Below are 23,306 nucleotides of genomic sequence, written 5' to 3'. Positions count from 1 at the left end.
AGGGTGGGAGTGAGGGATATGGGGAGAGGGTGGGAGTGAGGGATATGGGGAGAGGGTGGGAGTGAGGGATATGGGGAGATGGTGGGAGTGAGGGATATGGGGAGATGGTGAGAGTGAGGGATATATGGAGAGTGTGGGAGAGAGGGATATGGGGATATGGTGGGAGTGAGGGATATGGGGAGATGGTGGGAGTGAGGGATATGGGGAGAGGGTGGGAGGGAGGGATATGGGGAGAGGGTGGGAGTGAGGGATACGGGGAGAGGGTGGGAGTGAGGGATATGGGGAGATGGTGGGAGTGAGGGATATGTGCAGAGGGTGGGAGAGAGGGATATGGGGATATGGTGGGAGTGAGGGATATGGGGAGATGGTGGGAGAGAGGGATATGAGGAGAGGGTGGGAGTGAGTGATATGAGGAGAGGGTGGGAGTGAGTGGTATGGGGATATGGTGGGAGTGAGGGATATGTGCAGAGGGTGGGAGAGAGGGATATGAGGAGTGGGTGGGAGTGAGTGATATGGTGGGAGTGAGGGATATGGGGAGATGGTGGGAATGAGGGATATGGGGAGTTGGTGGGAGTGAGGGATATGGCAAGATGGTGGGAGTGAGGGATATGGGGAGAGGGTGGGAGTGAGGGATATGGGGAGTTGGTGGGAGTGAGGGATATGGCAAGATGGTGGGAGTGAGGGATATGGGGAGAGGGTGGGAGTGAGGAATATGGGGAGATGGTGGGAGTGAGGGATATGTGCAGAGGGTGGGAGAGAGGGATATGAGGATATGGTGGGAGTGAGGGATATGTGGAGAGGGTGGGAGAGAGGGATATGTGGAGAGGGTGGGAGTGAGGGATATGGGGAGATGGTGGGAGGGAGGGATATGGGGATATGGTGGGAGTGAGGGATATGTGGAGAGGGTGGGAGAGAGGGATATGGGGAGAGGGTGGGAGTGAGTGATATGGTGGGAGTGAGGGATATGGGGAGATGGTGGGAATGAGGGATATGGGGAGTTGGTGGGAGTGAGGGATATGGCAAGATGGTGGGAGTGAGGGATATGGGGAGAGGGTGGGAGTGAGGGATATGGGGAGTTGGTGGGAGTGAGGGATATGGCAAGATGGTGGGAGTGAGGGATATGGGGAGAGGGTGGGAGTGAGGAATATGGGGAGAGGGTGGGAGTGAGGGATATGGGGAGATGGTGCGAGTGAGGGATATGGGGAGATGGTGGGAGTGAGGGATATGGGGAGATGGTGGGAGTGAGGGATATGGGGAGAGGGTGGGAGTGAGGAATATGGGGAGAGGGTGGGAGTGAGGGATATGGGGAGATGGTGGGAGTGAGGGATATGGGGAGAGGGTGGGAGTGAGGGATATGGGGAGATGGTGGGAGTGAGGGATATGGGGAGAGCGTGGGAGTGAGGGATATGTGGAGAGGTTGGGAGTGAGGGATGTGGGAAGGTGGTAGGAGTGAGGGATATGGGGAGAGGGTGGGAGTGAGGGATATGGGGAGAGAGTGGGAGTGAGGGATATGGGGAGAGGGTGGGAGTGAGGGATTTGGGGAGAGGGTGGGAGTGAGGGATATGGGGAGTGGGTGGGAGTGAGGGATATGGGGAGAGGGTGGGAGTGAGGGATATGGGGAGATGGTGGGAGTGAGGGATATGGGGAGAGGGTGGGAGAGAGGGATATGGGGAGAGGTTGGGAGTGAGGGATATGGTGGGAGTGAGGGATATGGGGCGATGGTGGGTGGGAGGGATATGGGAAGAGGGTGGGAGTGAGGGATATGGGGAGTTGGTGGGAGTGAGGGATATGGGGAGATGGTGGGAGTGAGGGATATGGGGAGATGGTGGGAGTGAGGGATATGGGGAGAGGGTGGGAGTGAGGGATTTAGGGAGAGGGTGGAAGTGAGGGATTTGGGGAGAGGGTGGGAGTGAGGGATATGGGGAGAGGGTGGGAGTGAGGGATATGGGGAGATGGTGTGAGTGAGGGATATGGGGAGAGGGTGGGAGTGAGGGATATGGGGAGAGGGTGGGAGTGAGGGATATGGGGAGGGTGGGAGTGAGGGATATGGGGAGAGGGTGGGAGTGAGGGATATGGGGAGAGGGTGTGAGTGAGCGATATGGGGTGAGGGTGGGACTGAGGGATATGGGGAGAGGGCGGGAGAGAGGGATTTGGGGAGAGGGTGGGAGTGAGGGATATGGGGGGAGGGTGGGAGTGAGGGATATGGGGAGAGGGTGGGAGTGAGGGATATGGGGCGAGGGTGGGAGTGAGGGATATGGGGAGATGGTGGGAGTGAGGGATATGGGGAGAGGGTGGGAATGAGGGATATGGGGAGATGGTGGGAGTGAGGGATATGGGGAGATGGTGGGAGTGAGGGATATGGGGAGAGGGTGGGAGTGAGGGATTTGGGGAGAGGGTGGGAGTGAGGGATATGGGGAGAGGGTGGGAGTGAGGGATATGGGGAGATGGTGGGAGTGAGGGATTTGGGGAGACGGTGGGAGTGAGGGATTTGGGGAGAGGGTGGGAGTGAGGGATATGGGGAGAGGGTGGGAGTGAGGGATATGGGGAGAGGGTGGGAGTGAGGGATATGGGGAGAGGGTGGGAGTGAGGGATATGGGGAGATGGTGGGAGTGAGGGATTTGGGGAGAGGGTGGGAGTGAGGGATATTGGGAGATGGTGGGAGTGAGGGATATGGGGAGAGGGTGGGAGTGAGGGATATGGGGAGATGGTGCGAGTGAGGATTATGGGGAGATGGTGGGAGTGAGGGATTTGGGGAGAGGGTGGGAGTGCGGGATATGGGGAGAGGGTGGGAGTGCGGGATATGGGGAGAGGGTGGGAGTCAGGGATATGGGGAGAGGGTGGGAGTGAGGGATATGGGGTGATGGTGGGAGTGTGGGATATGGGGTGATGGTGGGAGTGAGGGATAGGGGGAGAGGGTGGGAGTGAGGGATATGGGGAGATGGTGCGAGTGAGGGATATGGGGAGATAGTGGGAGTGAGGAATATGGGGAGAGGGTGGGAGTGAGGGATATGGGGAGAGGGTGGGAGTGAGGGATTTGGGGAGAGGGTAGGAGTGAGGGATTTGGGGAGAGGGTGGGAGTGCGGGATATGGGGAGAGGGTGGGAGTGAGGGATATGGGGAGAGGGTGGGAGTGAGGGATTTTGGGAGATGGTGGGAGTGAGGGATATGGGGAGATGGTGGGAGTGAGGGATATGGGGAGATGGTGGGAGTGAGGGATATGGGGAGATGGTGGGAGTGAGGAATATGGGGAGAGGGTGGGAGAGGGGGATATGGGGAGATGGTGGGAGTGAGGGATATGGGGAGATGGTGGGAGTGAGGGATATGGGGAGAGGGTGGGAGTCAGGGATATGGGGAGATGATGGGAGTGAGGGATATGGGGAGATGGTGGGAGTGAGGATTATGGGGAGATGGTGGGAGTGAGGGATTGGGGAGAGGGTGGGAGTGAGGGATATGGGGAGAGGGTGGGAGTGAGGGATTTGGGGAGAGGGTGGGAGTGAGGGATATGGGGAGAGGGTGGGAGTGAGGGATATGGGGAGATGGTGGGAGTGAGGGATTTGGGGAGAGGGTGGGAGTGAGGGATTTGGGGAGAGGGTGGGAGTGAGGGATATCGGGAGATGGTGGGAGTGAGGGATATGGGGTGCGGGTGGGAGTGAGGGATTTGTGGAGAGGGTGGGAGTGAGGGATATTGGGAGATGGTGGGAGTGCGGGATATGGGGAGATGGTGGGAGTGAGGGATATGGTGGGAGTGAGGGATATGGGGAGATGGTGGGAGTGAGGAATATGGGGAGAGGGTGGGAGTGAGGGATATGGGGAGATGGTGGGAGTGAGGGATATGGGGAGATGGTGGGAGTGAGGGATTTTGGGAGATGGTGGGAGTGAGGGATATGGGGAGAGGGTGGGAGTGAGGGATATGGGGAGAGGGTGGGAGTGAGGGATATGGGGAGATGGTGGGAGTGAGGGATATGGGGAGATGGTGGGAGTGAGGGATTTGGGGAGATGGTGGGAGTGAGGAATATGGGGAGAGGGTGGGAGTGAGGGATATGGGGAGATGGTGGGAGTGAGGGATATGGGAGATGGTGGGAGTGAGGGATATGGGGAGATTGTGGGAGTGAGGGATTTGGGGAGATGGTGGGAGTGAGGGATGGGTTAAGGGGAAATGTTGAGTAAATTGGATTGAGGGATATAGGGAATCCTCACTCTCGCCATTTTCCAGTATCGCTCAAATGGCCATCCCTGTATTCCTCCACCATCACCATGACCCAGCATGCCCCTCATCCCCAAATGTGTCAATCCCACCATTTCCCCTTATCCCTCAATCCTACCGTCTCTCCATATCCCTTAATCCCAACATCTGTCTGCATCCCTCCACCCCACCTCCTGGCCATCTCCCTCCATCTAACCCACCCTCTAATACTCCGTACCTCTCTCTATTTGATTCTCATAAACCCCTCGACCAGGATAATTCTGCTGGAAAATCACGGAAAGGTCCAGGTGAGCGTAAAATGCTAAACATTAAATATCCGGAGTTAGTGATTGGTTCATGATGACTGCATGACAACACTCATCATCAATACAGCAACTGAAACAACCCAACAACAACAACAACCTGACATGAACAATCTGCACGTACAGACTGGCTCACCAGAGAGGCAAGAATGGAACCACCAATCCAGGGGCTGAACCGTCGCTCCACTGTGCTGTTATTGGCTATCAGCTTCAGCCGCATACTCTGATTGGAGGAAAGGAAATGGGAAAACCGTAGGGGAAAATTAGGAATAATTAACAAGGATTGTCACCCAATCACAGATCGGCAATCTCCACATTCCCACTCTGACTCCCTTCCCACTATGACACCATTCACACTCTGACCCCATTCACACTCCGACCCCATTCACACTCTGACCCCTGACCCCATTCACACTCTGACCCCATTCACACTCCGACCCCATTCACACTCGGACCCCATTCACACTCTGACCCCATTCACACTCTGACCCGATTCACACTCTGACTCCACTCATTCTCTGACCCCCTCCCCCACTCACACTCTGGCCCCACTCACTCTCTGACACCCTCCCCCATTCACACTCTGACCCCATTCACACTCTGACCCCTGACCCCATTCACACTCTGACCCCATTCACACTCTGACCCCCTCTCCATTCACACTTTGACCTCCGGCCCCATTCACTCTCTGACCTCCGGCCCCATTCACACTATGACCCCATTCACACTCTGACCCCATTCACACTCTGACCCCCTGCCCCATTCCCATTCTGACCCCACTCACACTCTGACCCCCTCTCCATTCGCACTTTGACCTCTGACCCCATTCACACTCTGACCCCATTCACACTCTGACCCCATTCACACTCTGACCCCCTGCCCCATTCACACTCTGACCCCATTCACACTCTGACCCTCGGCCCCATTTACACTCTAACCCCATTCACACTCTGACCCCCTGCCCCATTCACACTCTGACCCCCATCCCCCATTCGCACTCTGGGCCTTACCCAGGAGATAACCAGCGCCCTGCTATTCAGTCCTCCCACCACCGGTGTTGCTGCAGTTCGCCGCAATCCCGCCATTTTGGGCTGGGGATGAGCCTCGCTGCGGTTGGCGAATGAGTGCATGAAGGAAATTTGGAGTCAATCGCCCTCAAATGCTTAAATAAAACCGTACGGAAGATTAGGAAAGGTGACAGTGACGGGCAGTCGGATTCATCTGACCTGCGGCCAGAAGTTTTCAACTTTGTCTAATTCCCCGGCCTCGAAAGCCGCAGTGGCCCTCAGGATGGGCCTATTTGTTGCAGGCGGGAACACGCCGGGGTGCGTTAAAATAACACAGCTCTCCTTTGTGAAACATCCTCGTCACACGAACCGTGAGCAATGCCAGCGGGGGGTGGCCGCAAAGAAAGAAGGCTAGTTCAGTAAAGATCGAGCCGGATTTCCCCCCCCCCCCCCCCTCCTCCTTTCTATCAGAAGCTGAAAGGCCAAGTGGGCTTCTACCCCCGCCATTGTACTCACGGGAGGCGTTTTCTGCGAGAGCTCTCGGTTCAGCCGATCTGTGAAGCCTTGAAGCAAGGTGTTTCCCCCAGTGACGATCACACTGCCGTACAGCCCCTGCCGGGACACAACAGTGACGGGTTACTCAGGCGACCAACTCCCACGCCATCCCTCCCAACCCTTTGAAGAGAGGGTTCAATAGATTGGCACTGCCCCAAGCTCACCCGTTCTGGATGGGAGGCGCGCTGGGCGGCTAAGGGAGGTGAGGTTGGGGATAACGGAAGCTCCGACCGCCATCTTTCATCCTCCTCGGATGAGCGAGTCGTCCCAGAGGACGGGAGGATTGTAAATGTTACACCTCTGGGAGCGGGAAAGGGCAGCCTGGCGGCACAGTGGTTAGCACTGCTGCCTCACGGCGCCAGGGACCCGGGTTCGATTCCCAATCTTGTGTGGGTTTCCTCCGGGGGCTCCGGTTTCCTCCCACAGACCAAAGAATCCCGAGAGTGCAGAAGGAGGCCATTTGGCCCATCGAGTCTGCACCGACCCTTGGAAAGAGCGGCCTACCTAGAATCACTCCCCTGTCCTATCCTCGTAACCCCGCTTAACCTTTGGACACTAAGCATGGCCAATCCAACCTAGCCCACACATCTTTGGACTGTGGATTGGCCACGCTAAATTGTCCCTTAGTGTCCAAAGATGAGGTTAGGTGGATTGGCCGTGCTAACTTGCCCCTTAAGTGTCCAGGGATGTGCAGGTTAGGTTACAGAAATTGGACCTGGGTAGGACGATGGTTCAGAGGATCGGTGCAGTTGATGGGCCGAATGGCCTGCCTTCTGCACTGTAGGGATTCCGTGAACCTGCTAACTGCAGGTCAGTCAGTAGGTCGGAAAACTACTGGAGGCGACTGCCGAGGGTGGAATCAATTCCCACTTGGCAGAGTATTTACGGATGAATGCAGGGACAGGTTGGCCCCTAATCGTGGGGGGTTTAGAGGAATGAGGGGGTGATCTTACTGAAACATTATGAGATTCGGAGTTTCCCCATGTGATATAAATTGTTGCGAGAGTTTTAAATTTGGCATTCTTGCATTTGGTCTGATGTGTCCGAAACGGAAAAGCTTTGACGACCTGTGTCTCTTTTTTTAAGCAATACTTAAATGGTAGGACATTGAGCTGAAGGATGGCGGTTTCTTAAGTGTAACACGGGGATGGGTTTGCCTCTACGCAATTCGGAGCTAATATCTTTCCAGGGTGGAACACGAGAGCACATTCAAGAGGGAGGGCATTTCTCTGACTGGCTCCAGGAGGCAATCCCGCCAATGCACTCACCGGTCGAATGTCAATGTCGCACATTCCAATGCTGGTGGTGACGACATGGCTGACTCCCAGCATGGTGTTCCCCGACAAGCCCTGGAACACAGAAACCAGGGGGGTGAAAATAAACAGGGGCGCGCGGGGTGACGGAGGGGCAGGAACGGGCCATCCTGACCCTCAATCGCGGCTGTCCTTCCTCCCTCGGCAATGATAATCAAGCAAGCTCCAGCTACAATCAGTGGCCACAATGCATGATGGGTAGCTGGCTTGCCCATGTTTTTGAGACACACGCGATTGTAAACAGTCCGTGGAGTGGAGGGGAAGCCAGTTCTGACAACCTGCCCCTAGATGGACAACAGGGAGGAACTGGCTGCGATATCAGGATGGGAATGTCTGGGAAAACCCATGTTAAAATGGACACAGGATCTTGGTAAGCAACAATGACAGGGGGGGGTTAAATCATGAGCGGATCACAATTTCACCGGATAGTTTGAAAATGACGGCTTCAAGGATTGGTCCAAGTCCAACTGGGGTGGGCTATTGATTTTTGGAAAATGGTATAATTGATAGTGCTTTTATCAGTGTTTAGCAGATAGATCTTGGCAAACATCTAGATCTCTCGCTCGTGTGCACGAAACCAAGCTTGGATAATAAAGCCTTCGTATCCAGGTTGTCGCGTGTCTGCTCTGTTTATTAAGCTAAGCCATAACAATGAGGGAGGAACCGAACCCCACGCAAAGGCTGGCTCAATACTCAAGCCGTGGAAACGCACCTACACCTCCCCCCCCCCCCCCACCTCACAGTGCAAATTCACTGGTGGGGGTGTATTATGGGGTGGGGGGTGGGGGTTGCTCTCTGGGACCCGCCAACGGCTGGCTTTGGGCCTTCCTGTCTGGTGGATGCGGCCTCGGTGAGGGGCTCAGACTCCGCTGGAGCACCAGGCCACAGGTCACAGGCCACAGGCCTCCCATTAAGCCCGAGCGCCACCTACGCACCGGACAGTGATCAGGAGGCGCCAACGGGGGGCACCGAGGCCGATTGTAGCAGGTAGAGCTGGCAGTTGGGAAGGAAGGCAGTAGTTTGGCCTTGGGAGCAAGGTGGTTGCAATTTAAGCACGAGGCAGGCTTGACGTTATGGGTCCAGGGCCTTTGTACGGCCGCTCATGGAGAACTGGACAGAGTTTTGTCCCCTGTGTTGAACGAAGAATATGGTCATCTTGGCGGGAATGCAAATGACGGTGAAAATTCCTGGGATCGGGCGGGGGGAGGGCCTGTGAGGAGGGATTGAATAAATTAGACATATGTTCTCCGATGTTTCAAAGAGTTATCATGTTGAGGGGGTGGGCAGGGCAGATTCTGAGCGTCCGTTTCCTCCTGGCTGGAGGGTCTTAGATCTGGTCCGCCTAAGGCATGGCCCGTAGGCCGGATTGGGCCTGTGTGGCATTTTTCGAATGGGGAGGACCTGGATGTTGGTCGGGCTTCAATATATCATCGAATCCCTGCAGTGCAGAAGGAGGAGATTTAGCCCATTGAGTCTGCACAACCCTCCCAAAGAGCACCCGACCTAGGGCAAACCCCCATCCTACTCTATCCCCGTAACCCCACCTAACCTTTTTGACACGAAGGGGCAATTTAGCGCGGCCAATCCACCTTAACCTGCACAACTTTGGACTGATGAAATGAAAAAAAAAAACGAAATGAAATGAAAATCGCTTATTGTCACAAGTCGGCTTCAAATGCAGTCACTGTGAAAAGCCCCTAGTCGCCACATTCCGGCGCCTGTTCGGGGAGGCCGGTACGGGAATTGAACCCCGCGTTGCTGGCCCGCCTTGGTCTGCTTTCAAAGCCGGAGATTTAGCCCTGTGCTAAACCAGCCCCTATTGATAAAGTCACGGGGAAGGTTGATGAAGGGAGCAGGGTCGAGGTTGTCTATCTGGACTTTTAAGAAAGCTTTTGATGGCAGTGCCAGGCGGAAGATGGACGAATAAGACTGAGAAACAGGAGATGTGGAATAGTGATCCCTGAGCAAGTATAAATAAATAATAATAATAATAATCGCTTATTGTCACAAGGAGGCTTCAGTGAAATTACTGTGAAAAGCCCCTAGTCGGGTCCATGGGGGCTACAATGCACCATCACACCTGGAAAGGCTATTCCGGTTTCTTAGTTAAGTTTCCTGGCACTTTGGTCTGAGTTACAGTGCTTCATTGGGAGGTGTCAATGAATAGGGGCAGCGACAGGCAAATAAAATGAACCTGCTGCCGCGATTCCTGTTTATTTTCCAATGCCTGCCGATCTTCCTGCCAAAGGCATTTGTTAGAGAGATTGAAGGGCTGATTACCTCGTTCATATGGGGAGAGAAGGTGGCCAGAGTGAGAAAGGTGCTGCTACAGAGGGGAAGGCAGGCAGGGGGTTTGGGTCTCCCGAACCGGTTGTACTACTACTGGGCGGCGAACGTGGAGAAGGTGCGGAGCTGGGTCAGAGGGGTGGATTCTCAGTGGGTCAGAACGGAGGAGAGTTTGTGCAGGGGGGTCGGGGCTGAAAGCACTAGCAACAGCGCCGCTCCCGATAGCTCCGGGGAAATATTCAGGGAGTCCGGTGATAATGGCTTCATTGAGAATCTGGAGGCAGTTTCGCCAACACTTCGGGTTGGGGGCAGGGTCAGGGGAAATGCCGATTCGGGGGAACCGCGGATTTGAGCCGGGGAGGTGGGATGGAAATTTTCGGAGATGGGAGGAGAAAGGAATTGGGACACAAAAAGATTTGTTTCTTAGGAGCCGGTTGGCAGGATTGAAGGAGCTGGAAGCGAAGTTATGGGCTGGAGCAGGGGCAGGTTTTGCACTGAGTGCTGAGGTTTTGCACTGAGTGCTGAATTTGGTGCATTTGAGTGCGATAGTGAGAGTTTGGTGACCGAGGGAGTGCTGAATTTGGTGCATTTGAGTGCGATAGTGAGAGTTTGGTGACCGAGGGAGTATAAGGCTTCATTTTTATCTAAAGTTTAGTCTTTCTTTTATTTAGTTAATTAACTTAAAAGTTGCTGTTTGGTTTAGAAGAAGGTGAATTTTCAATCAGTTTTAAACAGTCTTCTACTTGTAGGCACTTGCAGCTGGAGCTTGTTAATTAGTTAATTGGATTAGGCCAGTTTTTCAGAGGCTAGATTCACAGTATAAAAGTGATCTCCTACAGTGCAGACTTTGTTTGCACTGAGTGCTGAATTTGGTGCATTTGAGTGCGATAGTGAGAGTTTGGTGACCGAGGGAGTGCTGAATTTGGTGCTTTTTGAGTGCGATAGTGAGAGTTTGGTGACCGAGGGAGTGCTGAATTTGGTGCTTTTTGAGTGCGATAGTGAGAGTTTGGTGACCGAGGGAGTTAGGTGAGGAGGGAGTAAGGTGCTCCTTTCATTTTGTTTCCGACATTTCTGCAAAGAGTGCGAAGAGAGCCATGAGTTTACAGAAAGTGTAGCTGACTAGGAGCAGAGTCGGAGGGCGGAGATCTAGTTAGTCCACAGGGCAGCTATATTCTGTCAGGTAAGAGGGGATGGAGGCTAGGCCAGTTACATGCTCCTCCTGTAGGATGTGGGTGGTGAGGGATACCACCGGTGTCCCCACTGACTATACCTGCGGGAAGTGCACCCAACTTCAGCTCCTCAAAGACCGTGTTAGGGAACTGGAGTTGAAGCTGGATGAACTTCGGATCATCCGGGAGGCAGAGGGGGTGATTGAGAAGAGTTACAAGGAGGTAACCACACCCAAGGTACAGGACAAGAATAGCTGGGTTACAGTCAGGGGGAAAAAATCAAACAGGCAGAAAGTGCAGGGAGCCCTCGTGGACGTTCCCCTTCAAAACAAGTATACCGTTTTGGATGCTGTTGGGGGGGATGACCTACCGGGGGAAGGCCCTAGCGGCCAGGTCTCTGGCACTGAGTCTGGCTCTGGGGCTCAGAAGGGAAGGGGGGAGAATAGAAAAGCAATAGTTGTAGGAGATTCAATGGTTAGGGGAATAGATAGGAGATTCTGTGGTCGCGAGCGAGACTCCCGGAAGGTATGTTGCCTCCCGGGTCCCAGGGCCAGGGATGTCTCGGATCGTGTCTTCAGGATCCTTAAGGGGAGGGTGAGCAGCCAGAAGTCGTGATGCACATTGGTACCAACGACATAGGTAGGAAAAGGGGTGTAGAGGTAATAAACAAGTTTAGGGAGTTAGGCTGGAAGTTAAAAGCCAGGACAGACAGAGTTGTCATCTCTGGTTTGTTGCCGGTGCCACGTGATAGCGAGGCTAGGAATGGGGAGAGAGTGCAGTTGAACACGTGGCTGCAGGAATGGCGTAGGAGGGAGGACTGCAGGTATTTGGATAATTGGAGCGCATTCTGGGGAAGGTGGGACCTGTACAAGCAGGACGGGTTGCATCTGAACCAGAGGGGCACCAATATCCTGGGAGGGAGGTTTTCTAGTACTCTTCGGGAGGGTTTAAACTAATTTGGCAGGGGAATGGGAACCGGATTTGTAGTCCAGCAACTAAGGTAGCCGATATTCAGGACGCCAAAGCGTGTAATGAGGTAGTGGGGAAGGGAACACTGACAAAGGAGAGTACTTGCAGGCACGGAGATGGGTTGAAGTGTGTATACTTCAACGCAAGAAGCATCAGGAATAAGGTGGGTGAACTTAAGGCATGGATCGGTACTTGGGACTACGATGTGGTGGCCATCACGGAAACTTGGATAGAAGAGGGGCCGAAATGGTTGTTGGAGGTCCCTGGTTATAGATGTTTCAATAAGATTAGGGAGGGTGGTAAAAGAGGTGGAGGGGTGGCATTATTAATTAGAGATAGTATAACAGCTGCAGAAAGGCAGTTCGAGGACTATCACCCTATTGAGGTAGTATGGGTTGAAGTCAGAAATAGGAAAGGAGCAGTCACCTTGTTAGGAGTTTTCTATAGGCCCCCCAATAGTAGCAGAGATGTGGAGGAACAGATTGGGAAACAGATTTTGGAAAGGTGCAGAAGTCATAGGGTAGTAGTCATGGGCGACTTTAACTTCCCAAATATTGAGTGGAAACTCTTTAGATCAAATAGTTTGGATGGGGTGGTGTTTGTGCAGTGTGTCCAGGAAGCTTTTCTAACACAGTATGTAGATTGTCCGACCAGAGGAGGGGCAATATTGGATTTAGTACTGGGTAATGAGCCAGGGCAAGTGATAGATTTGTTAGTGGGGGAGCATTTTGGAGATAGTGACCACAATTCTGTGACTTTCACTTTAGTAATGGAGAGGGATAGGTACGTGCAACAGGGCAAGGTTTACAATTGGGGGAAGGGTAAATACGATGTTGTCAGACAAGAATTGAAGTGCATAAGTTGGGAACATAGGCTGGCAGGTGCTACGTGTCCTTGATATGTATGTCCCTGTCAGGCAGGGAAGAGATGGTCGAGTAAGGGAACCATGGTTGACAAGAGAGGTTGAATGTCTTGTTAAGAGGAAAAAGGTGACTTATGTAAGGCTGAGGAAACAAGGTTCAGACAGGGCATTGGAGGGATACAAGATAGCCAGGAGGGAACTGAAGAAAGGGATTAGGAGAGCTAAGAGAGGGCATGAACAATCTTTGGCGGGTAGGATCAAGGAAAACCCCAAGGCCTTTTACACATATGTGAGAAATATGAGAATGACTAGAGCGAGGGTAGGTCCGATCAAGGACAGTAGCGGGAGATTGTGTATTGAGTCTGAAGAGATAGGAGAGGTCTTGAACGAGTACTTTTCTTCTGTATTTACAAATGAGAGGGGCGATATTGTTGGAGAGGACAGTGTGAAACAGATTGGTAAGCTCGAGGAAATACTTGTTAGGAAGGAAGATGTGTTGGGCATTTTGAAAAACTTGAGGATAGACAAGACCCCCGGGCCTGACGGGATATATCCAAGGATTCTATGGGAAGCAAGAGATGAAATTGCAGAGCCGTTGGCAATGATCTTTTCATCCTCACTGTCAACAGGGGTGGTACCAGGGGATTGGAGGGTGGCGAATGTCGTGCCCCTGTTCAAAAAAGGGACTAGGGATAACCCTGGGAATTACAGGCCAGTTAGTCTTACTTCGGTGGTAGGCAAAGTAATGGAAAGGGTACTGAAGGATAGGATTTCTGAGCATCTGGAAAGACACTGCTTGATTAGGGATAGTCAGCACGGATTTGTGAGGGGTAGGTCTTGCCTTACAAATCTTATTGAATTCTTTGAGGAGGTGACCAAGCATGTGGATGAAGGTAAAGCAGTGGATGTAGTGTACATGGATTTTAGTAAGGCATTTGATAAAGATCCCCATGGTAGGCTTATGCAGAAAGTAAGGAGGCATGGGGTAGTGGGAAATTTGGCCAGTTGGATAACGAACTGGCTAACCGATAGAAGTCAGAGAGTGGTGGTGGATGGCAAATATTCAGCCTGGATCCCAGTTACCAGTGGCGTACCGCAGGGATCAGTTCTGGGTCCTCTGCTGTTTGTGATTTTCATTAATGACTTGGATGAGGGAGTTGAAGGTTGGGTCAGTAAATTTGCAGACGATACGAAGATTGGTGGCGTTGTGGATAGTAAGGAGGGCTGTTGTCGGCTGCAAAGAGACATAGATAGGATGCAGAGCTGGGCTGAGAAGTGGCAGATGGAGTTTAACCCTGAAAAGTGTGAGGTTGTCCATTTTGGAAGGACAAATATGAATGCGGAATACAGGGTTAACGGTAGAGTTCTTGGCAATGTGGCGGAGCAGAGAGATCTTGGGGTCTATGTTCATACATCTTTGAAAGTTGCCACTAAAGTGGATAGAGCTGTGAAGAAGGCCTATGGTGTGCTCGCGTTCATTAACAGAGGAATTGAATTTAAGAGCCGTGAGGTGATGATGCAGCTGTACAAAACTTTGGTAAGGCCACATTTGGAGTATTGTGTGCAGTTCTGGTCGCCTCATTTTAGGAAGGATGTGGAAGCTTTGGAAAAGGTGCAAAGAAGATTTACCAGGATGTTGCCTGGAATGGAGAGTAGGTCTTACGAGGAAAGGTTGAGGGTGCTAGGGCTTTTCTCATTAGAATGGAGAAGGATGAGGGGCGACTTGATAGAGGTTTATAAGACGATCAGGGGAATAGATAGAGTAGACAGTCAGAGACTTTTTCCCCGGGTGGAACAAACCATTACAAGGGGACATAAATTTAAGGTGAAAGGTGGAAGATATAGGAGGGATATCAGAGGTAGGTTCTTTACCCAGAGAGTAGTGGGGGCATGGAATGCACTGCCTGTGGAAGTAGTTGAGTCGGGAACATTAGGGACCTTCAAGCAGCTATTGGATAGGTACATGGATTAAGGTAAAATGATATAGTGTAGATTTATTTGTTCTTAAGGGCAGCACGGTAGCATTGTGGTTAGCACAATTGCTTCACAGCTCCAGGGTCCCAGGTTCAATTCTGGCTTGGGTCACTGTCTGTGCGGAGTCTGCACGTCCTCCCCGTGTCTGCGTGGGTTTCCTCCGGGTGCTCCGGTTTCCTCCCACAGTCCAAAGATGTGCGGGTTAGGTGAATTGGCCAATGATAAATTGCCCTTAATGTCCAAATTGCCCTTGGTGTTGGGTGGAGGTGTTGAGTTTGGGTAGGGTGCTCTTTCCAAGAGCTGGTGCAGACTCAAGGGGCCGAGTGGCCTCCTTCTGCACTGTAAATTCAATGATAATCTATGATTAATCTAGGACAAAGGTTCGGCACAACATCGTGGGCCGAAGGGCCTGTTCTGTGCTGTATTTTCTATGTTCTATGTTCTATGAAATGTTTAGGTACATGCAGGTTCAAGACTTTGCCAGAAAGGAGATACAGAGCTTCCCAGAGGAACCGGCCTCCACATTGCTGGAGGAGGTGCTGACGACAGGGGGACTGGAGAAGGGGGTAGTATCGGCGGTTTGCGGGGCTATTTTGGAGGAGGAGACGTCGCCGCTAGAAGGGATCAAGGCAAAGTGGGCGGAAGAGCTGGGCGAGGGTATGGAGGAGGGGGTCTGGTGTGAGGTGCTCCGAAGAGTGAATTCCTCCACCTCGTGTGCGAGGTTGGGGCTGATACAGCTGAAGGTGGGATACAGAGCGCACCTCACGAGGGCGAGGATGAGCCGATTCTTTGAAGGAGTAGAGGATGTGTGCGAGCGTTGCGGGGGGGGCCGCTAATCACGTTCGTATGTTTTGGTCCTGTCCAAAGCTGGAGGATTACTGGAAGGAGGTGTTTAGGGTAACCTCTAAAGTGGTGCGTGTGAAGCTGGACCCGGGTCCCCGGGAGGCCATGGGTGGGATTCTCCGACCTCCCGTCGGGTCGGAGAATTGCCGGGGGGTGGGGTGGGGGGGTGCCCCCACAGTGGCCTGGCCCGCGATCGGGGCCCACCAATCCGCGTGCGGCCCTGTGCCGTGGGGGCACTCTTCTGCGCCCGCCCTGCGCATGCGCGGGGATGACGTGAGCAGCCAATCCCGCCCCATATTCGGGGTGTCGGACCAGCCTGGGTCGGGAACGGACGCGGAGGCAGATGTCGTAGCCTTCGCCTCGTTGATCGCCCGAAGGCGGATCCTGTTCGGGTGGAGATCATCCTCTCCACCCTGTGCCCAGGCGTGGGGGGGGGGACCTGCTGGAATTCTTAACGCTTGAGAAGGTGAGGTTTGAACCGAGGGGAAGGATGGAGGGGTTCTACTATTCATGGGCGTTATTCATTATGCAGGAGAATAAAAATATTTTCAAAAAGTAACTAAATAGGGGGCAGCTGCGATAGAACATAGAAAAATACAGCACAGAACAGGCCCTTCGGCCCACGATGTTGTGCCGAAGTTTTGTCCTAGATTAAGAACAAATTAATCTACACCCCATCATTCCACCGTAATCCATGTACCTATCCAACAGCTGCTTGAAGGTCCCTAATGTTTCCAACTCAACTACTTCCACAGGCAGTGCATTCCACGCCCCCACTACTCTCTGGGTAAAGAACCTACCTCTGATATCCCTCCTATATCTTCCACCATTCACCTTAAATTTATGTCCCCTTGTAATGGTTTGTTCCACCCGGGGAAAAAGTCTCTGACTGTCCACTCTATCTATTCCCCTGATCATCTTATAAACCTCTATCAAGTTGCCCCTCATCCTTCTCCGTTCTAATGAGAAAAGGCCTAGCACCCTCAACCTTTCCTCGTAAGACCTACTCTCCATTCCAGGCAACATCCTGGTAAATCTCCTTTGCACCTTTTCCAAAGCTTCCACATCCTTCCCAAAATGAGGCGACCAGAACTGCACACAGCCCTCCAATGTGGCCTTACCAAAGTTTTGTACAGCTGCATCATCACCTCACGGCTCTTAAATTCAATCCCTCTGTTAATGAACGCGAGCACACCATAGGCCTTCTTCACAGCTCTATCCACTTGAGTGGCAACTTTCAAAGATGTATGAACATAGACCCCAAGGTCTCTCTGCCCCTCCACATTGCCAAGAACCCTACCGTTAACCCTGTATTCCGCATTCATATTTGTCCTTCCAAAATGGACAGCCTCACACTTTTCAGGGTTAAACTCCATCTGCCACTTCTCAGCCCAGCTCTGCATCCTATCTATGTCTCTTTGCAGCCGACAACAGCCCTCCTCACTATCCACAACTCCACCAATCTTTGCATCGTCTGCAAATTTACTGACCCACCCTTCAACTCCCTCATCCAAGTCATTAATGAAAATCACAAACAGCAGAGGACCCAGAACTGATCCCTGCGGTACGCCACTGGTAACTGGGATGCAGGCTGAATATTTGCCATCCACCACCACTCTCTGACTTCTATCGGTTAGCTGGATCGTTATCCAACTGGCCAAATTTCCCACTATCCCATGCTTCCTTACTTTCTGCATAAGCCTACCATGGGGAACCTTATCAAATGCCTTACTAAAATCCATGTACACTACATCCACTGCTTTACCTTCATCCACGTGCTTGGTCACCTCCTCAAAGAATTCAATAAGACTTGTGAGGCAAGACCTACCCCTCACAAATCCGTGCTGACTATCCCTAATCAAGCAGTGTCTTTCCAGATGCTCAGAAATCCTATCCTTCAGTACCCTTTCCATTACTTTGCCTACCACCGAAGTAAGACTAACTGGCCTGTAATTCCCAGGGTTATCCCTAGTCCCTTTTTTGAACAGGGGCACGACATTCGCCACTCTCCAATCCCCTGGTACCACCCCTGTTGACAGTGAGGACGAAAAGATCATTGCCAACGGCTCTGCAATTTCATCTCTTGCTTTCCATAGAATCCTTGGATATATCCCGTCAGGCCCGGGGGACTTGTCTATCCTCAAGTTTTTCAAAATGCCCAACACATCTTCCTTCCTAACAAGCTTACCAGTCTGTTTCACACTCTCCTCTCCAACAATATGGCCCCTCTCATTCGTAAATACTGAAGAAAAGTACTCGTTCAAGACGTCTCCTATCTCTTCAGGCTCAATACACAATCTCCCTCTACTGTCCTTGATTGGACCGACCCTCGCTCTAGTCATTCTCATATTTCTCACATATGTGTAAAAGGCCTTGGGGTTTTCCTTGATCCTACCCGCCAAAGATTGTTCATGCCCTCTCTTAGCTCTCCTAATCCCTTTCTTCAGTTCCCTCCTGGCTATCTTGTATCTCTCCAATGCCCTGTCTGAACCTTGTTTCCTCAGCCTTACATAAGTCACCTTTTTCCTCTTAACAAGACATTCAACCTCTCTTGTCAACCATGGTTCCCTCACTCGACCATCTCTTCCCTGCCTGACAGGGACATAATATCAAGGACACGTAGTACCTGTTCCTTGAACAAGTTCCACATTTCACTTGTGTCCTTCCCTGCCAGCCTATGTTCCCAACTTATGCACTTCAATTCTTGTCTGACAACATCGTATTTACCCTTCCCCCAATTGTAAACCTTGCCCTGTTGCACGTACCTATCCCTCTCCATTACTAAAGTGAAAGTCACAGAATTGTGGTCACTATCTCCAAAATGCTCCCCCACTAACAAATCTATCACTTGCCCTGGTTCAGTACCCAGTACTAAATCCAATATTGCCCCTCCTCTGGTTGGACAATCTACATACTGTGTTAGAAAAGCTTCCTGGACACACTGCACAAACACCACCCCATCCAAACTATTTGATCTAAAGAGTTTCCACTCAATATTTGGGAAGTTGAAGTCACCCATGACTACTACCCTATGACTTCTGCACCTTTCCAAAATCTGTTTCCCAATCTGTTCCTCCACATCTCTGCTGCTATTGGGGGGCCTATAAAAAACTCCCAACAAGGTGACTGCTCCTTTCCTATTTCTGACTACAACCCATACTACCTCAGTAGGCAGATCCTCCTCGAACTGCCTTTCTGCAGCTGTTATACTATCTCTAATTAATAATGCCACCCCCCCACCTCTTTTACCACCCTCCCTAATCTTACTGAAACATCTATAACCAGGGACCTCCAACAACCATTTCTGCCCCTCTTCTATCCAAGTTTCCGTGATGGCCACCACATCGTAGTCCCAAGTACCGATCCATGCCTTAAGTTCACCCACCTTATTCCTGATGCTTCTTGCGTTGAAGTATACACACTTCAACCCATCTCCGTGCCTGCAAGTACTCTCCTTTGTCAGTGTTCCCTTCCCCACTGCCTCACTACACGCTTTGGCGTCCTGAATATCGGCTACCTTAGTTGCTGGACTACAAATCCGGTTCCCATTCCCCTGCCAAATTAGTTTAAACCCTCCCGAAGAGTACTAGAAAACCTCCCTCCCAGGATATTGGTGCCCCTCTGGTTCAGATGCAACCCGTCCTGCTTGTACAGGTCCACCTTCCCCAGAATGCGCTCCAATTATCCAAATACCTAATGGATAACGAACAAGTACTCTCAATAAGGAAAAGCTCTGGGCCACGGTTCCGATGTCACGCCCAGTCCATTCACAGTCAGCTCCTGGGGATTTGCCTCCATTTTGTGTCCATTAATAGCTCGGGATATTCCGATGACGCCAAACCCGGCAGAGTGGCGGACAGCGAGGATGGTGAAGAGCCAGAATTGTTGGGGGCTGAGAGGGGTCGGTGGGTGGGGCCGGGGGGGGTGGGTGGCGGGCAGGGGAGTGGGGGGGGGGGTGGTTCAGTGAGCCTGGTGGGGTTGAGCATTTCTGTGAGTTGAGGGGCGGTGAGGAAATGGGATGATGTGACTGTTTGGGGGGAGATGGGTGGGTGGGGGGGGATACTGTCGAGGGTGGGGGAGGGGGTGCATACTGTCGAGGGTGGGGGAGGAGGTGAATATTGTCGAGGGTGAGGGAGGGGGAGAATACTGTCGGGGGTGAGGGAGGGGGTGAATACTGTCGAGGGTGAGGGAGGGGGGGATACTGTCGAGGGTGAGGGAGGGGGTGCATACTGTCAAGGGTGGGGAGGAGGTGAATATTGTCGAGGGTGAGGGAGGGGGTGAATACTGTCGAGGGTGAGGGAGGGGGTGAATACTGTCGGGGGTGAGGGAGGGGGTGAATACTGTCGAGGGTGGGGGAGGGGTGAATACTGTCGAGGGTGAGGGAGGGGGAGAATACTGTCGGGGGTGAGGGAGGGGGTGAATACTGTCGAGGGTGAGGGAGGGGGTGAATACTTTCGAGGGTGAGGGAGGGGGTGAATGCTGTCGGGGTGAGGGAGGGGGTGAATACTGTCGAGGGTGAGGGAGGGGTGAATATTGTCGAGGGTGAGGGAGGGGTGAATACTGTCGAGGGTGAGGGAGGGGGTGAATACTGTCGAGGGTGAGGGAGGGGTGAATACTGTCGAGGGTGAGGGAGGGGGTGAATACTGTCGGGGGTGAGGGAGGGGTGAATACTGTCGAGGGTGAGGGAGGGGTGAATACTGTCGAGGGTGGGGTGAATACTGTCGAGGGTGAGGGAGGAGTGAATACTGTCGAGGGTGAGGGAGGGGGTGAATACTGTCGAGGGTGAGGGAAGGGGTGAATACGGTCGAGGGTGAGGGAGGGGTGAATACCGTCGAGGGTGAGGGAGGGGTGAATACTGTCGAGGGTGAGGGAGGGGGTGAATACTGTCGAGGGTGAGGGAGGGGTGAATACTGTCGAGGGTGAGGGAGGGGGTGAATACTGTCGGGGGTGAGGGAGGGGTGAATACTGTCGAGGGTGAGGGAGGGGTGAATACTGTCGAGGGTGAGGGAGGGGGTGAATACTGTCGGGGGTGAGGGAGGGGTGAATACTGTCGAGGGTGAGGGAGGGGGTGAATACTGTTGAGGGTGAGGGAGGGGGTGAATACTGTCGAGGGTGAGGGAGGGGTGAATATTGTCGAGGGTGAGGGAGAGGTGAATACTGTCGAGGGTGAGGGAGGGGGTGAATACTGTCGAGGGTGAGGGAGGGCTGAATACTGTCGAGGGTGGGGGAGGGGGTGAATACTGTCGAGGGTGGGAGGGGTGAATACTGTCGAGGGTGAGGGAGGGGTGATTACTGTCGAGGGTGAGGGAGGGGGTGAATACTGTCGGGGGTGAGGGAGGGGGTGAATACTGTCGAGGGTGAGGGAGGGGTGAATACTGTCGAGGGTGAGGGAGGGGGTGAATACTGTCGAGGGTGAGGGAGGGGGTGAATACTGTTGAGGGTGAGGGAGGGGGTGAATACTGTCGGGGGTGAGGGAGGGGTGAATACTGTCGAGGGTGAGGGAGGGGGTGAATACTGTCGATGGTGAGGGAGGGGGTGAATACTGTCGAGGGTGAGGGAGGGGCTGAATACTGTCGAGGGTGAGGGAGGGGTGAATATTGTCGAGGGTGAGAGAGGGGATGAATACTGTCGGGGGTGAGGGACGGGTGAATACATTCGAGGGTGAGGGAGGGGGTGAATAATGTCGAGAAGAGGGAGGGGAGAATACTGTCGAGGGTGAGGGACGGGTGGATACTGTCGAGGGTGAGGGAGGGGGTGAATACTGTCGAGGGTGAGGGAGGGGGTGAATACTGTCGAGGGTGAGGGAAGGGGTGAATACTGTCGAGGGTGAGGGAGGGGTGAATACTGTCGAAGGTGAGGGAGGGGATGGATACTGTCGAGGGTGAGGGAGGGGGTGAATATTGTCGGGGGTGATGGAGGGGGTAAATACTGTCGGGGGTGAGGGAGGGGGTGAATATTGTCGGGGGTGAGGGAGGGGGGGAATACTGTCGGGGGTGAGGGAGGGGGTGAATACTGTCGAGGGTGAGGGAGGTGATTACTGTAAAGAGTGAGGGGGGGTCATCACTGTCAGGGGTCAAGGAAGGCGGTGAACAGTTCAGTGGGGGTTGAGAGAGGAGGGTAAACACTGTTGGGGTGGGTAAGGGGTGGGTGAACACTGTGGCTGGGTGGAGACGGGTACGGACACTGTCGGGGAGTGAGGGAGGTGGAGTGTAAGCACTGATAGGCGGATGGAGGGAATGAGGAGGGGTCACTCAGTGTCACGGTTGACGAGGTCATTTAAAACAACGTAAGCCAATGAACTGTGGACAGGCCTTAGGGCGTGTATCTGCGCTGGAATTGGTCCACAATTGGTCGGCCGAGACCATTCCCCCCTCCATACCTGCTGGAACCGATATCGGACATTATGGACGCTCTGATGTAAAATGGACACCATCACTCCTGGACCTGTGGCTGACCACCAATGAGCAGGGGGTATCTTAAAGTAAATGAAAAATAAAGCAATTGTTCTCCAATTGACCTCCAAATGTGCTTACGTGCAATTGAACTCTGGGTGACCTCAGCCTTCCAACCAGTTTGAATCTGTACACACATAGAAAATTGAGCAGGAAGGAGCAGGCCATTTGGCCCTTCGAGCCTGCTCCGCTATTCAATCTGATCATGGCCGATTTATTCCTGGTCTCAAATCCACGTCCCCATCTGTTCCCCATCACTTCAACCCTGTTTTTATTATCAGAAATATATTTATCTCCTTCTTAAAACCATTTCATGGTTCAGATTCCACCGCTCTATGGGGACAGCGAGTTCCACAAATTCATCGTCCTCTGCGAGAAGTAGTTCCTCCTCATCTCGGTTCTAAATCTCCCGCCTCTCAATATCCGTGACCTCTCATTCTAGATTACCCCACGAGGAGGAACATTTGGTCCACGTTTACCTCGTCAATCCCTCTTAGTATTTTACATTCCTCAATCGGCTCTCCTCTCATCCTTCTAAACTCCAGCGAGTATGAGTCCAAATCTCTCCTCATACGTCAACCCCTTTCACCCCCGGAATCGACCTGGTGAACCTGCCTCCAAGGCCACCACATGTTAGTAAACGCTAACATTCCATTTGCCTTCTTTATCACGCTCTGTACCTGCGCACCGACGTTCTGCGATTCATGAACAAAGTCACCCAGATCCCTCTGCCCAGACGCCATTTTGAATCTGTTTTCCATTTAGGCAATAATTTGCCTGAGTATTTTTTCGACCAAAATGTTTTACCTCACACTTACCCACATTAAACTCCACCTGCCAGATTTTGGCCCAATCTCCTCGCCTCTCTATCTCCGCCTGTGAACTCTTTACCTCCTCTTCACGGCCTGCTTATCCCAGCTCTTTTAGTGTCATCCACAAATGTTGCAGGCCCTGCTTGCAGATCATTTATCCTCATGCCCCAGTCCCTCCAGCCCCGGAGTGTGCCCTCCCTGGGGTGGAAGGGGCCTGGGTACCTGCGCAGGTTTGACAGGCCGCAACTACCAGGCCCAGCACAGCTCCAGCCACCCCCGTACCTTGACATTGGAGGGGTCGAACAGGCCTTCTGGTATCCGTAATCTCTCGGCTCCATAGTCGCAGTTGTAGCCATTGGGCATCTCATAGTGGATGGTGGGCATTTGGGCAGCTACCCTGGGGCAAAAGAAAGGCAGAGTCAGATTTAGGAGGCGGCATGATTGTGGGAGGGTGGCCGACTCGCGGAGAAATATTAACGTCATTGCATAGGAGAGGAGACCATCTCTCAGGCCTGTCTCCCAGGCTTGTCTCTTAGGCCTGCCTCTTAGGCCTGCCTCT

The 23,306-nt window shown here is 52.8% G+C and overlaps 1 protein-coding gene across 11 annotated transcripts in view; it reads right to left on the bottom strand.

Annotated features, from left to right (window-relative positions):
* LOC140404742 (actin-like protein 6B) overlaps window positions 1–23,306 on the bottom strand; it is a 206,871-nt gene that overhangs the window by 2,130 nt on the left and 181,435 nt on the right. For 6 of the 11 annotated variants that reach the window (XM_072493451.1, XM_072493444.1, XM_072493453.1 and 3 more), the window contains 5 exons: window positions 23,030–23,144; window positions 21,863–21,958; window positions 7,336–7,416; window positions 6,029–6,124; window positions 4,630–4,728 (listed from right to left, as the gene is read on the bottom strand). In XM_072493451.1, the coding sequence (XP_072349552.1) occupies window positions 4,630–4,728; window positions 6,029–6,124; window positions 7,336–7,416; window positions 21,863–21,958; window positions 23,030–23,144 (487 nt within the window). The remainder of the gene's footprint in view (window positions 1–4,629; window positions 4,729–6,028; window positions 6,125–7,335; window positions 7,417–21,862; window positions 21,959–23,029; window positions 23,145–23,306) is intronic. The other 5 variants (XM_072493447.1, XM_072493448.1, XM_072493443.1 and 2 more) reach the window with 4 other exon arrangements.

This window comes from Scyliorhinus torazame, chromosome 31, assembly GCF_047496885.1.
Source record: "Scyliorhinus torazame isolate Kashiwa2021f chromosome 31, sScyTor2.1, whole genome shotgun sequence".
In the NCBI taxonomy this organism is placed as follows: Eukaryota; Metazoa; Chordata; class Chondrichthyes; order Carcharhiniformes; family Scyliorhinidae; genus Scyliorhinus; species Scyliorhinus torazame.
This window is presented reverse-complemented; position numbering and strand designations above follow the sequence as displayed.